Source organism: Carcharhinus amblyrhynchos, chromosome 11 (genome assembly GCF_965287045.1).
Source record: "Carcharhinus amblyrhynchos chromosome 11, sCarAmb.v2.hapA, whole genome shotgun sequence".
Taxonomy (NCBI): domain Eukaryota; kingdom Metazoa; phylum Chordata; class Chondrichthyes; order Carcharhiniformes; family Carcharhinidae; genus Carcharhinus; species Carcharhinus amblyrhynchos.
The window spans coordinates 8,433,712-8,446,339 of NC_137334.1; the positions used below are offsets into that span (position 1 = coordinate 8,433,712).

The window sequence follows — 12,628 nt, forward strand, 5'->3', positions numbered from 1 at the left end:
GCCATGTGGATGGCGCAGTGACACTGAGGGCCATGTGGAAAGAGCAGTGACACTGAGGGCCATGTGGAAAGAGCAGTGACACTGAGGGCTATGTGGAGAGGCCAGTGACACTGAGGGCCCTGTGGACACAGCAGTGACACTGAGGGGCATGGGGAGACAGCAGTGACACTGAGAGCCATGTACAGGGAGCAGTGACACTGAGAGCTATGTGGAGAGAGAAGTGACACTGAGGGCCATGTGGAGAGAGCAGTGACACTAAGGGCCATGTGGATAGGGCAGTGACACTGAGGGCCATGTGCAGACGGCAGTGACAGAGGGCCATGTGGAGAGGGCAGTGATACTGAAGAGCCCTGTGGAGAGAGCAGTGACACTGAGGGCCATGTGGAGAGGGCAGTGACACTGAGGGCCATGTGGAGAGGGCAGTGATACTGACGGCCATGTGGAGGGAGCAGTGATGCTGAGGGCCATGTAGAGGCAGCAGTGAAACTGAGGGCTATGTGGAGGGAAGAAAGGGCAATGAAACTGAGCTCAACATTTGACTTCTGATTATTTGAGCTGGTATCTAGGGAAATAGCTATGTGGCTGGTTCTTTGAATGGATTGATGGCACATGTTGGTCCCAAAAGTGTGACAGATTTTGACAGAGGTGATCAATGATTTAGACAGCTTTTTTTTCTTTGAAGGCTGGAGCTCTACTCCAGGTCTATGTGGATGGATCAGTTCTGTTGACTCATGGTGGGACAGAGATGGGACAGGGCCTTCACACCAAGATTCTTCAGGTAATAATAGTTCATTTTACTCTTTTGTTTCTGGCTTACAGTGGACGTGACAGGTACTGCTAACATCTGCCACCCTCACCTGATAGTATTTGCAAGTTTCTATGACGAACTGAATTTTATCAGTTCCCAAGGTCCACATCTGGTGACCTTTGAGCATAGATCAATTACTTCGAGACGTATAAGATGATAAATGGGATGGATAGGATAGAGGCGGAGAGACCCTTCCCGCTCAGAAAGGACAGTAGGACTAGGGGGCACAGCCTCAAGATAAAGGGGGGGCGGTTTAGAACGGAGTTGAGGAGGAACTTCTTCACTCAAAGGGTGGTGAATCTCTGGAATTCTCTGCCCGTTGAAGCGGTGGAGGCTGCCTCGCTAAATATTTTTAAGACGCGGGTTGATGGGTTTTTGATTAAGGGTTATGGGGAGAGGGCGGGAATGTGGAACTGAGCCACAACAGATCAGCCATGATCTTATTGAATGGCGGGGCAGGCTCGAAAGGCTAGATGGCCTACTCCTGCTCCTATTTCTTATGTTCTTATGTACTTCTGGTCAGTAACTCTGGCTGACTTTCCCCACTCTCTAGCTTCAATGTTCTTTACCCCTCTCCCAACTGACTGCCTGGCTGAAATTAGATTCTGGGATCTTGTCCAAATGATTCAGGTGGTAAACTAACTTACCACTTTATTACTTGTTATTGACCAATAAGTTCTGGTAAGTTACGAAGGGGTGACCATAAACTGAACTAAGATAAGGACTAGGCTTCGGAGACCATGGTGGGGAGAATGAGAAAGAAAATTTGATTTCACTCCGTCATCCTAACCTTGCTCTGCTAGACACAGAAACTTGCAAACCCACAGGGGTTTACCAGTCTCCTGACAGAACTTGCAAGATTCTACCTAATCCACATCAAGCAGTGTCTCTTGTTGTTGACAGGAGCTGGGAAAGATTTGATTTGATTTATTATTGTCACATTTATTAGTATAGTAAACAGTGAAAAGTATTGTTTCTTGCTTACTATACAGACGAAGCATACCGTTCATAGAGAAATAAAGCAGAGGGTGCAGAATGTAGTGTTACAGTCATAGCTAGGATGTACAGAAAACTCAACTTAGTGCAAGGTAGGTCCATTCAAAAATCTGATGGCAGCAGGGAAGAAGCTGTTTTGAGTTGGTTGGTACATGACTCAGACTTTCGTATCTTTTTCCTGATGGAAGAAGATGGAAGAGAGAACGTCCAGGGTGCGTGGGATCCTTAATTATTCTGGTTGCTTTGCCGAGGCAGTGGGAAGTGTCGACAGAGTCAATGGATGGGAGTCTGGTTTGCATGATGGACTGAGCTTCATTCACGACCCTTTGTAGTTTCTTGCAGTCTTGGGCAGAGCAGGAGCTATACCAAGCTGTGATACAACCAGAAATAATTCTATGGTGCATCTGTAAAAGTTGGTGAGAGTCATAGCTGACATGCTAAATTTCCTTAGTCTTCTGAGAAAGTAGAGGCATTGATGGGCTTTTTTTAACAATAGTGTCAGCTTGGGGGGACCTGGACTGGTTGTTGATGATCTGGACACCTAAAAACTTGAAGCTCTCGACCATTTCTACTTCGTCCCCACTGATGTAGACAGGAGCATATTCTCCACTACTCTTCCCGCAGTTGATGACTATCTCCTTCATTTTGTTGACATTGAGGGAGAGATTTGATTGTTGTACCAGACTCTTGATCGCATTCCTGTGCTCTGTCTCGTCATTGTCTGAGATCCGATCCACTATGGAGATATCATTAGCAAACTTGAAAGTCGAGTTGGAGGTGAATTTGGCCACACAGTCATAGCTGTATTTGGAATATAGTAAAGGACTGAGGATACAGCCTTGTGGGGCACTAGTGTTGAAGATGATCGTGGAGGAGGTTTGCTGCCTGTACTTACTGATTGCGGCCTATGGGTTAGGTAATTCAGGATCCAGTCGCAGATAGGGAGAAACCCGTGGAATTTTGGAGCCTATGAGACGGAGCACAAATTAGGCAGACTGGTCTATGTGAGAACATATTTATACAATTCTGTTTGAAAAATGTAAATGGTAATTTTCGAATTAGTAGTTCCTCCAGCCTTGGTGTGACATTTGGCATGAGATGGCCTACCCTTGATGAAGCACTCTGTCCTTGACGCAGCTAACTCCTTTTCCTTCTTAACCTTTCAGATTGCCAGTCATGAGCTGAAGATTCCAATGTCAGCCATTCACCTGAATGAAACTTCCACTGCGACAGTGCCCAACACCAGTCCTACTGCGGCCTCCTTCAGTACCGATCTTAACGGCATGGCTGTGAAGGTAAGGGGAATTCAAGCTCAGATGCAGTTAGGGTTTTAGAGTGGATCCCATTGGTGAATGAATTGTGTTATTGTAAGGAAGAAATAACTTAAGCTGATCATTGTATTAAGACCCTCATGAGTACAATGGGTGGAACCTTATCAGAATTTTTCAGTGTCGACCCAGTGAGAAAATGGGTGTGAATCCTGCTGGTGCGGATGGTGGGAAATTGCACAGAGTATTGAGCCACCTTAAAAAAAATTCTACCATAATCTTCTTACCTTGGTTGCTAGCTTCGGTCCTTTACCCAATGTTGAGCCATTCCATGCTAGCTCTTACTGAGAGCTTCTAACAACTTCTGTGCAGGTACAGTGCAGGGTTCCTCTGTGACCATTCCCATCTCTAACAAAGATACCGCTTTGGATACTGTTGAGGGGGATGACCTTTCAGGGGTTTGTAGTAAGTAGCAGGTCTGTGGTAGTGTGATCGGCTTTCAGGCTCAGAGGGAAAGGGTGAGGTCAGACAGAGCTATACTGATAGGAGACTCGATAGTGAAGGGGACAGACAGGAGATACTGTGTGACAGAAGTGACGCCAAAATGATGCGTTACCTCCTGGGTGCCAGCGTCAAGGGTGTTTCTGAGCAGCTACAGAACATTCTGAAGAGGGACTGTGAACAACCAACGATCATTGTACACATTGGTACAAACAACATAGGTAGAAAAAGGGATGAGGTCCTGCGGAATGAGGATAGGGAAGTTAAAAAGCAGGACTTCAAGGGTAGTGATCTCCGGATTATGCTCAGTGCCACGTGCCAGTGAGGACAAAAATAGAAAAATAGTCCAGATGAATGCATGGTGGAGGATTGGTGCAGGGGACAGGGATTTAGGTTCTTGGATCATTGGGATCTTCTGGGGTAGAGGTGACCTGTCCAAGAGAGGCAAATTCCACTTGAACAGGAGGGAGTCCAATTTCCTTGCAGGGAGATTTACTAGTGCTACCCGGGAGGGTTTAAACCAGCTTGGCAGGGGCGTGGGAAAAGGGCCAGTGAGAAGTCAAGGAAAAGTACAATAGCTAACAAGAGCAAATTTAGTAGTCAGGTTAGCCGGGGCACAGCTAAGAGAGAGAAAAGTCTCCTGCTTTATTTCAATGCACAAGGCTTAACAGGTAAGATGAACGAGCTCAGAGTGTGGATTGGCTCTGGAGACTGGGAAGTTATGAGATGCCATACAGAAAAGTGGCTGAGAAAAGGACAAGACTGGCAGCTCAATGTTCCAGGATACAGATGCTACAGGTGTGACAGAGGTACAGGTAAGTGAGGAAGGGGAGTTGGTGATAAGGGAGGGCATAACAACAGTCCTTAAAGAGGATATTCTTGGGGGTTCATCAAATGAGACCACATGAATAGAACTTAGAAACAAGAAAGGGATGGTCACACTAATGGGACTGTATTACAGACTCCTCAATAGATAGTGGGAACTAAAGGAGAGATTGCAGATAGTTGTAAGAATAACAGGAGTATTAGTGGGAGATTTTAATTTCCCCAGTATTGACTGGGCCACCCATAGTATAAAGGGCCTGAATGGGGTGGAATTTGTTAAATGCGTCCAAAAAAGTTTTCTGAATCAATATATAGAGGGCCCTACTTGGGACGGTGCAGCACTGGACCTCCTGTTAGGAAATGAGGTAGGGTAAGTGGGTGCTAAAGAAGGAAGGGAGATGACTAGGGCCACATGCGTATTAATAGGCAACCTTAAAGCACATTAAGGTGGAATAATCCCCTGGGCCTGATTAAGTGCATCCTTGGATCTTGTGGTAGGCTAGGGAAGAAATTGCAGAGACCCTTGCAGAGATATTTGCTTCATCTCTTTTAAAGTTCCAGAAGACTGGAGGGTGGCTAATGTTGTTCTGTTGTTTAAGAAGGATAGCAAAGACAAGACGGGGAATTACAGGCTTGTGCGCTTGACATCAGTGGTGGGTAAATTACTGAAGGGGATTCTGAGGGACAGGTATCAGGAGTAGTCAACATTGTTTTCTGTGCGGGAAGTCACGTCTGACAAATCTTTTAAGGTTTTTTGAAGAGGTAACCAAGAGGATGGATGAGGGTAGGACAGTAAATGTTGTCTCCAGAGACTTCAGCAAGGCCTTTGACAAAGTCTCACATAGCAGGCTAGTCTGGGAAGTTAGGTCTCATGGGATCCAGGGAGAGCAAACTAATTGGATTCAAAATTGGCTCAATGACAGGAACCAGAGGGTGATAGTCGAAGGTTGTTTCTCGGGCTGGAGGCCCGTGACTAGTGGTGTGCCTCAAGGGTCAGTCTGGGACTCTTAGTGGTTATTTCTATTAATGATTTGGAATGTGAATATACAAGGCGTGGTTAGTAAGTTTGCGAATGATCATAAATTAGGAGGAATCATTGATTCTGAAGAAGATTAGGGGGATCTTGATCAGTTAGGGAAATGGGCCGAGGACTGGTAAATGGATTTCAGTAAAGTGTGAGGTATGGCATTTTCGCAAGTCAAACCAAGGTAGGACTTATACAGTGAATGGTTGGGCCCTGGGGAATGTTGAGAAACAGAAGAACCTAGGAGTACAAGTATATAGTTCACTGAAAGCGGCATCACAGATAGACAGGGTGGTGAAGAAGCCATTTAGCACATTGGCCTTCATCAGTCAGGCATTGAGAATAGGAGTTGGAACATTATGTTACAGTTGTGCAAGTCGTTGAGGCCACACTTGGAGTCCTATGTACAGTCATCCAGTTATAGGAAAGACATTGATAAAGTGGAAAGAGTGCAAAAAAGATTTACAAAAATATTTCTAGGACTAGTGGGCCTGAGTTATAGGAAGAGATTGGTCAGGCTAGGCCTTTATTCCTTGGAATGTAGGAGAATGAGGGGTGAACTTACTGCGGTGTGTAAAATCATGAGGGGCATAGATAGGTTGAACGTACATAGTCTTCATCCCGGAAAAGGGGAATTGAAAACTAGATGGCATAGGTTTAAGACATGAGGGGAAAGATTTAAACGAGATCTGAGGGACAACTTCTTCACTCAGAGGGGAGGTGCATATATGAAATGAACTGCCAGAGAAAGTGGTTGAGGCAAGTACAATCGCAACATTTAAAAAACATTTTGATAAGTACATGGATAGGAAAGGATTAGAAAGATATGGGCCAAATGCAATTGGGACAAGCTGGGAGGGCACCAGGGTTGGCATGGACTCGTTGGGCTGAAGGGCCTATTTCCATGCTGTTTTGCTCCATAGCTCTTTAACTTCAGCTTCTGGTTCTTTAGCCAGATCGCATTTATCATCTGGAAGTCATAAAAATGAATTCTAATATTTTGATGGTGGGGAGGACTAGGTGGAAGGATGGTTTCATCGTGCTGAAGTAGAACCACTACCAACCCAAGATGTCCTCCAAACCTGAAACTGAGGTTCCTTGCATTGTACAGGAAATATCCTTGGCCTCTTGTCATATTGTTTTACCAACTGTAAGTCTTAATTGCAATGTCAAGTGTTCCACAGATCTGCTGATAATGGAAGCAGCCTCAAACCTTCCAGGAGGGAAAATAGGGACCTTGAATGTGTATTAATATGTTTGCACCCTTGCTGTGCTGCTTATCCTGTATTTTAAAAAACAGGATCCAGATTGATATGCCAAGTGGGATGGAGTGGAAATATTTGCACTGAATTGTCCTGGTCATAAGTTCTGTTTATAAACATAGTTTATAGCTCAAATCTTCATGAAGTCATCAACTCCAAATTGCCATATCAACTTGCTGTAGAAATGCCACCTCTATTGAGTCGGCAATCTTTCCCTGTAGTTGGGGAGAAGGTGGTTGGGGGGGTGAGGGGCTGTGTTGCCAGCAAAATTGAAGAGAGATCCCAAAATCATTCCCAACTGGGGCTTAACAACACAAATTGGCTGCTCAACTCCAGGGAGCAGGTAGCAATCATGGTTCCCAGCCTGTTCCTGGGAAAGTTCCAACCATGGGGCTACCGCCCACAATATTTCATTAGCTGATGTCCTATTGTGTGAAAACACTTTCAGTCTCTAAAAATAAAACTATAAAACTTCAGTTCATACACTTACACACTTTCCCACTTTTTTCCCTCGTTCTAATCTCATTGGATTTCCTGAATCTCCATATCCAAGAGGCTGGGCGACCAGTTTTTCTTCCCGAAGAACGAGAAACCTGGCATGTATCTGATATTGCTTCAATTATATCATGTTTGTGGATTGATGTTCTAATGAACATGAATTCAAACTTGAGAAGTTGAGTTTAGTTTTAAAACATCTGAAAATAAAAAGCTAGTATCAGAAAAAGTAACAAGGTGATTCAATAGAACAACTGACCTGCCACCCTTATCCAGCCTGGTCATTATGTGATTCCAGGCCCACATCTATGTGATTAACTCCTAATGACTCTTTGAATGGACTGCGCAAGTTAATTTATCAAACCTACACAAACAATGGTCCACCACCATTTTCACAGGAGAACCAGGATTTGGCAATAAATAACAGCCTTGATAGCAATGCCCACATCCTTTGACTGAATTAAAAAACAAATCTCATCTCACTGTAAGTTCTAATACTGTGTTCAAAGTATCTTGATGTATCTTCACATGTACACTTTTTGGGGGGGGGGGAACAGTGAGGAAGTGGTGGAAGGACTCACAGGCTGATTAGTAAGCCATTGAACTCAAGAGGGGAGGCCGGGGGGGGGGGGGGGGGGGGGGGGGGGGGTAGTTGGGGGCATAGGAAAATGACCATGTCCAAGCTGCTGTCGCTGCAAGAGGTGAATGTGTCATTGGCGGTGCTGAAAGTGGCTGCTCACCACTACAGCTCGCAGTGCGATAAGCCCAACAAGGAGTTCATGCTGTGCCTGTAGAAAGAGAAGGATCTGCGGAAATATCTGCAGGAGGGCAGGAAGGTCAACGAGCGCATGCTGGATTTTCTCCGGAAGATAAAAACCCATTGAAGTGAGCCCTTCACAGAGTACCGGACATACCTTGATAATAGCAATCTGCAAGGATTCTGCCAGTGCTGCACGCAACAAGATAACTGTGTGCTAGACAAACTGGCTGCGTTTGACCAGACCTGGGAGAACTCCTAAAGATTGCTGAGGTGCAGACAGACAAGCCAATTCCTGAGAATGTCTATCACTCCAGGCCAAGGTCAGAGCTTAACCTAGCATTGAAGAGGAATTACAACCTATCAAATGTACTAGCAGACTCTCTTTTAGAACTGGTGAAGGATAAAGCAAGCCACACACTCAGTGAAGAATTTGAATAATTTGTGATTGCACCAAGCCAAGTCGGTGTTTAAAAATATCTGGATTGCATCATGAATGCTCCTGCCACGGCCAATAAGTTTTGGCAAGGAAGAAGACGAGGAGCTTTTGGCCCAGAGGTGGGGACTGTAAAATGGCACAAGGCCTTGTCAGCTGGTTAAATGAAGCTGGACAAACACGTCTCATTATCTTTACCAGAGGGAAGCCTATTCTCATGTGACGTTAGTGGGTGTTTGTACTTTGGATTCTAGTACCAGGTTATTTTTCTGTGTCAATGAATTTCCTGACATGACATTTTCTTAATTGTGGTTTGGTCGTGTTCCTATAGGCTGCTTGTCAAACTCTGCTGCAGCGACTGGAACCTTTCATGCATGACAATCCCAAAGGAACCTGGAAGGACTGGGTGAGTCACCAATACAAACCATTCAGGTTGTTTTAATGAAAGAATACATAAAGAATAAACAACTTATATTCATATCATATGGAACCTTACATAATCTCGTAACATTCATAAGTTGTGGGCATTGCTGGCTAGGCTAACATTTATTGGTTGTCCCAAATTGCCCTTGAGAAGGTGTTGGTGAGTTGCCTTCTTCAACCAGTGCAGTCCCTGTGGTGTAGGTACACCTAACCTTTTGTTTGGGGAGACAGTTCCCAGGTTTTGGCCCCGCAACAGTGAAGGAACAGCAATGTGTAGGAATATTTGAGGATTTTAACTGACCAAATATTAATGAGGTTAGTTTTAGTGTGCAAGGTAGAGAGGGAGCAAACTTCTTAAATTGCACCCAGAACTTTTTTAACCAGTATGTAGAAAGCCCAAAAAATGAGGGGCAATTCTAGATCTAATATTCAGAAATAAGAACATAAGAACATAAGAAATAGGAGCAGGAGTAGGCCATCTAGCCCTTCGAGCCTGCCCCGCCATTCAATAAGATCATGGCTGATCTGTTGTGGCTCAGTTCCACTTTCCCGCCCTCTCCCCATAACCCTTAATCCCCTCTCTTATCAAGAACCCATCAACCTGCTTCTTAAAAATATTTAGCGAGGCAGCCTCCACCACTTCAATGGGCAGAGAATTCCAGAGATTCACCACCCTTTGAGTGAAGAAGTTCCTCCTCAACTCCGTTCTAAACCGCCTCCCCTTTATCTTGAGGCTGTGCCCCCTAGTCCTACTGTCTTTTTTGAGCGGGAAGAGTCTCTCCACCTCTATCCTATCCATCCCATTCATCATCTTATACGTCTCAATGAGATCTCCCCTCATTCTTCTAAACTCTAACGAGTACAAGCCTAGTTTATTCAGCCTCTCCTCATAGCTCAATCCCCTCAACTCCGGTATCAGCCTAGTAAACCTCCTCTGCACTCCCTCCAGGGCCAAAATATCCTTGAGCAGGTGTGGCGCCCAAAACTGCACACAGTACTCCAGCTGCGGCCTCACCAATGCCCTATACAGCTGCAGCAAGACCTCCCTACTTTTATATTCAATCCCCCTCGCTATGAAGGCCAGCATCCCATTCGCCTTCCTGACCACCTGCTGCACCTGCAAGCTGGGTTTTTGCGACTCATGCACAAGGACCCCGAGGTCCCTCTGCACCGTCGCGTGCTGCAGTTTTTCGCCCCGTAAGTAATAGTCCTTCCTACCATTCTTCCTACCAAAGTGGACCACCTCACACTTGCCAACATTAAATTCCATTTGCCATTTCCTGGCCCATTCGCCCAGCCTATCTAGATCCTTCTGCAGACTCTCCACACCCTCCGCACAATTTGCCTTTCCCCCAATCTTGGTGTCATCAGCAAATTTCGACACCCTGCACTCGGTTCCCTCCTCCAGATCATCTATATAAATGGTAAATAGCTGAGGCCCCAGCACCGACCCCTGGGGCACCCCACTAGTCACCAACCGCCAATCCGAATAGCACCCATTGACCCCCACTCTCTGCCTCCTATTTGACAACCAATCCTCTATCCACGCTAACACCCTACCCCCAACTCCATGTCCCCTGACCTTCTGCAATAACCTCTTGTGAGGTACCTTGTCAAACGCCTTCTGAAAATCCAGAAAGACCACATCCACCGGCTCTCCTCTATCCACTGCCCTAGACACATCCTCATAGAACTCCAGTAAATTTGTAAATGGAAGGCCTACCAATAAGCGAGCTTTTTGCAGATAGTGACCTCTAATTTTTGAGCACTGCGGGCTGGGAGAATCTTGTGGAGGACAACGCATGGGATTTGCACTTGCGGTTCCACTGCAATAGCATCTCCCAGCACTGGATTTCCAGCAGTTTCTGCTCCAGAAATCGGCAGGGAGGTGTGGAAGACATTTAAATATTATTTTACATGTGATTTAAATTTCACTAGTTTCTCCACCCTCACCAGGAGTATTTCACTCCAGTGATTACAGTAGCTCCCCACTTTTGGAAAACAAGCAGCCCAATCCCGCTGAACTGAAGGGGGAGGGGAGGGAATCGGAGCCCCCCCCCCCGCCCCCCCCACTCCAGGAGGATTGGGCTGGAGGGGCATTGGCACTCTGGTAGTACCAGCCTGTATCCCCAGCACCGTCCAAGGGGCAAAGTGCCAATGCCCAGGGGGTGTCTTGAGACTGGGGGGGCCTGGTGGTGGCAGGGACTGGGGGGGGGGGGGGGGGGTGATTGGTGGGGGTGGGTGGGAGGTCCTGCTGCCACTCTGCAGTTGGGATTGGGAAAGTGGGGGCGGGGAGAGGGAGGTCAGCCTGCTGGAGGGTTGGCATTGGGGGTGCGGGAGTGGGGGGGCTGAACTGCAGGGGAGGGACGTCAGGGCTGAGCCCGGGAATGGTCTGGGGGCCAGTGGTCAGGCTGTGGGGATGCGGGGATCACAGACCTGGCCATCAATAAGGAGGCCAGCAATGCCGGGCCACTCTGTGGACACCGATCTTGACACTGACAGGGCATGTGCAGTGGCCCACTCAGCGTGCTGATTTCAGCCTGTCCAGCAGGAAAAGGCCCTCACCCTAGTTTTTAATGATTTCATACTGGTGGCCTCTGCAGCACACAGATGTGGGAGATTCTTCTCTGAACTCTTGCTTAAAAACAGTGTGAATTACTCCACTTTCCACGCGAATTCGACACTTAAAATATTTTTTTGGAGAATTCCAGCTAACTCAGTTAGGATAGTTATAGGAAAGGATAAGGGTGGGTCGGGAATAAATTTTCTTAACTGGGGAAAGTTTAATTTTATGAAGATATAATTTGGTGCAAGTGTACTGGGAACAGCTACTTGCAGATAAAACAGTGTCAAACCAGTAGGAGGCCTTCATGGAGGAGATAGTGAGACCACAGGACAATTATGTTCCCATAAAGACAAAGGGTGGGATTTTTCATGTGTGCTCACCCCAAAACTGAGGTCAATGAGCCTTGGCATGGTCTGCCCCCCCACGCCCCCCCCCCCGCAACCTGCCACGGGAATTATAGTGGGCAGGATGGAAAAATTCTGCCCAAAGAGTGGGACTAAGACCAGAAAACCCTGGATGTCAAGTGACATAAAGGTCAACATTAAGGAAAAAAGGGAAGCTTATGGCAGAAACTGAAACTGAATACTGAGAGGTCGAGATAGAATGGATGTGGAGAGGATGTTTCCACACATGGGAGAGACTAGAACTCGAAAGCACAACCTCAGAGTGAAGGGATGCTCCTTTAAAACTGAAATGAGGAGAAATTTCTTCAGTCAGAGAGTGGTGAATCTGTGGAACTCATAGCCACAGAAGGCTGTGGAGGCTAGGTCATTGAGTATCTTTAAGACAGAGATAGATAGGTTCTTGATCAATAAGGTTACAGGGAGAAGGCAGGAGAATGGGGATTAGAATCATATCAGTCATAACTGAATGGAACAGACTTGATGGGTCGAATGGTCTAATTCTGCTCTCATATCTTCTGGTCTTATGTGGAGGACTCAATATTAGAATCCTGAGAAAAGTCTAACAAGTGAAGGGGGGATCTTATAAAAGGAAATTAGGATAGCTAAGAGAGTACAGGTAGAATAAAGAAAAACCTAAAGAGAAAAGAACTCAAGAATAATGAAGGAAAGAGTAGGGCCAATTATGGACCATATATGTAAACTGTGTATGGACCTGGAAAATGTGGGTACAGTCCTTAATGAATACTTTGTGTCAGCCTTCACAGTGGAAAAGGATGATACAGGCATAGACATCAGAGTGAAAGACTGTGACATATTAGAAGAAATTAACATAAAGAGAGAGGAGGTACTAGCAAGTTTATCAG

At 46.0% G+C, this 12,628-nt stretch overlaps 1 protein-coding gene across 5 annotated transcripts in view; it reads left to right on the forward strand.

Moving 5' to 3' along the window:
• Positions 1-12,628, forward strand: part of LOC145349908 (aldehyde oxidase 1-like) — a 185,889-nt gene that overhangs the window by 149,997 nt on the left and 23,264 nt on the right. For all 5 annotated transcript variants that reach the window (XM_080198567.1, XM_080198564.1, XM_080198563.1 and 2 more), the window contains 3 exons: positions 683-778; positions 2,971-3,099; positions 8,704-8,778. In XM_080198567.1, the coding sequence (XP_080054693.1) occupies positions 683-778; positions 2,971-3,099; positions 8,704-8,778 (300 nt within the window). The remainder of the gene's footprint in view (positions 1-682; positions 779-2,970; positions 3,100-8,703; positions 8,779-12,628) is intronic.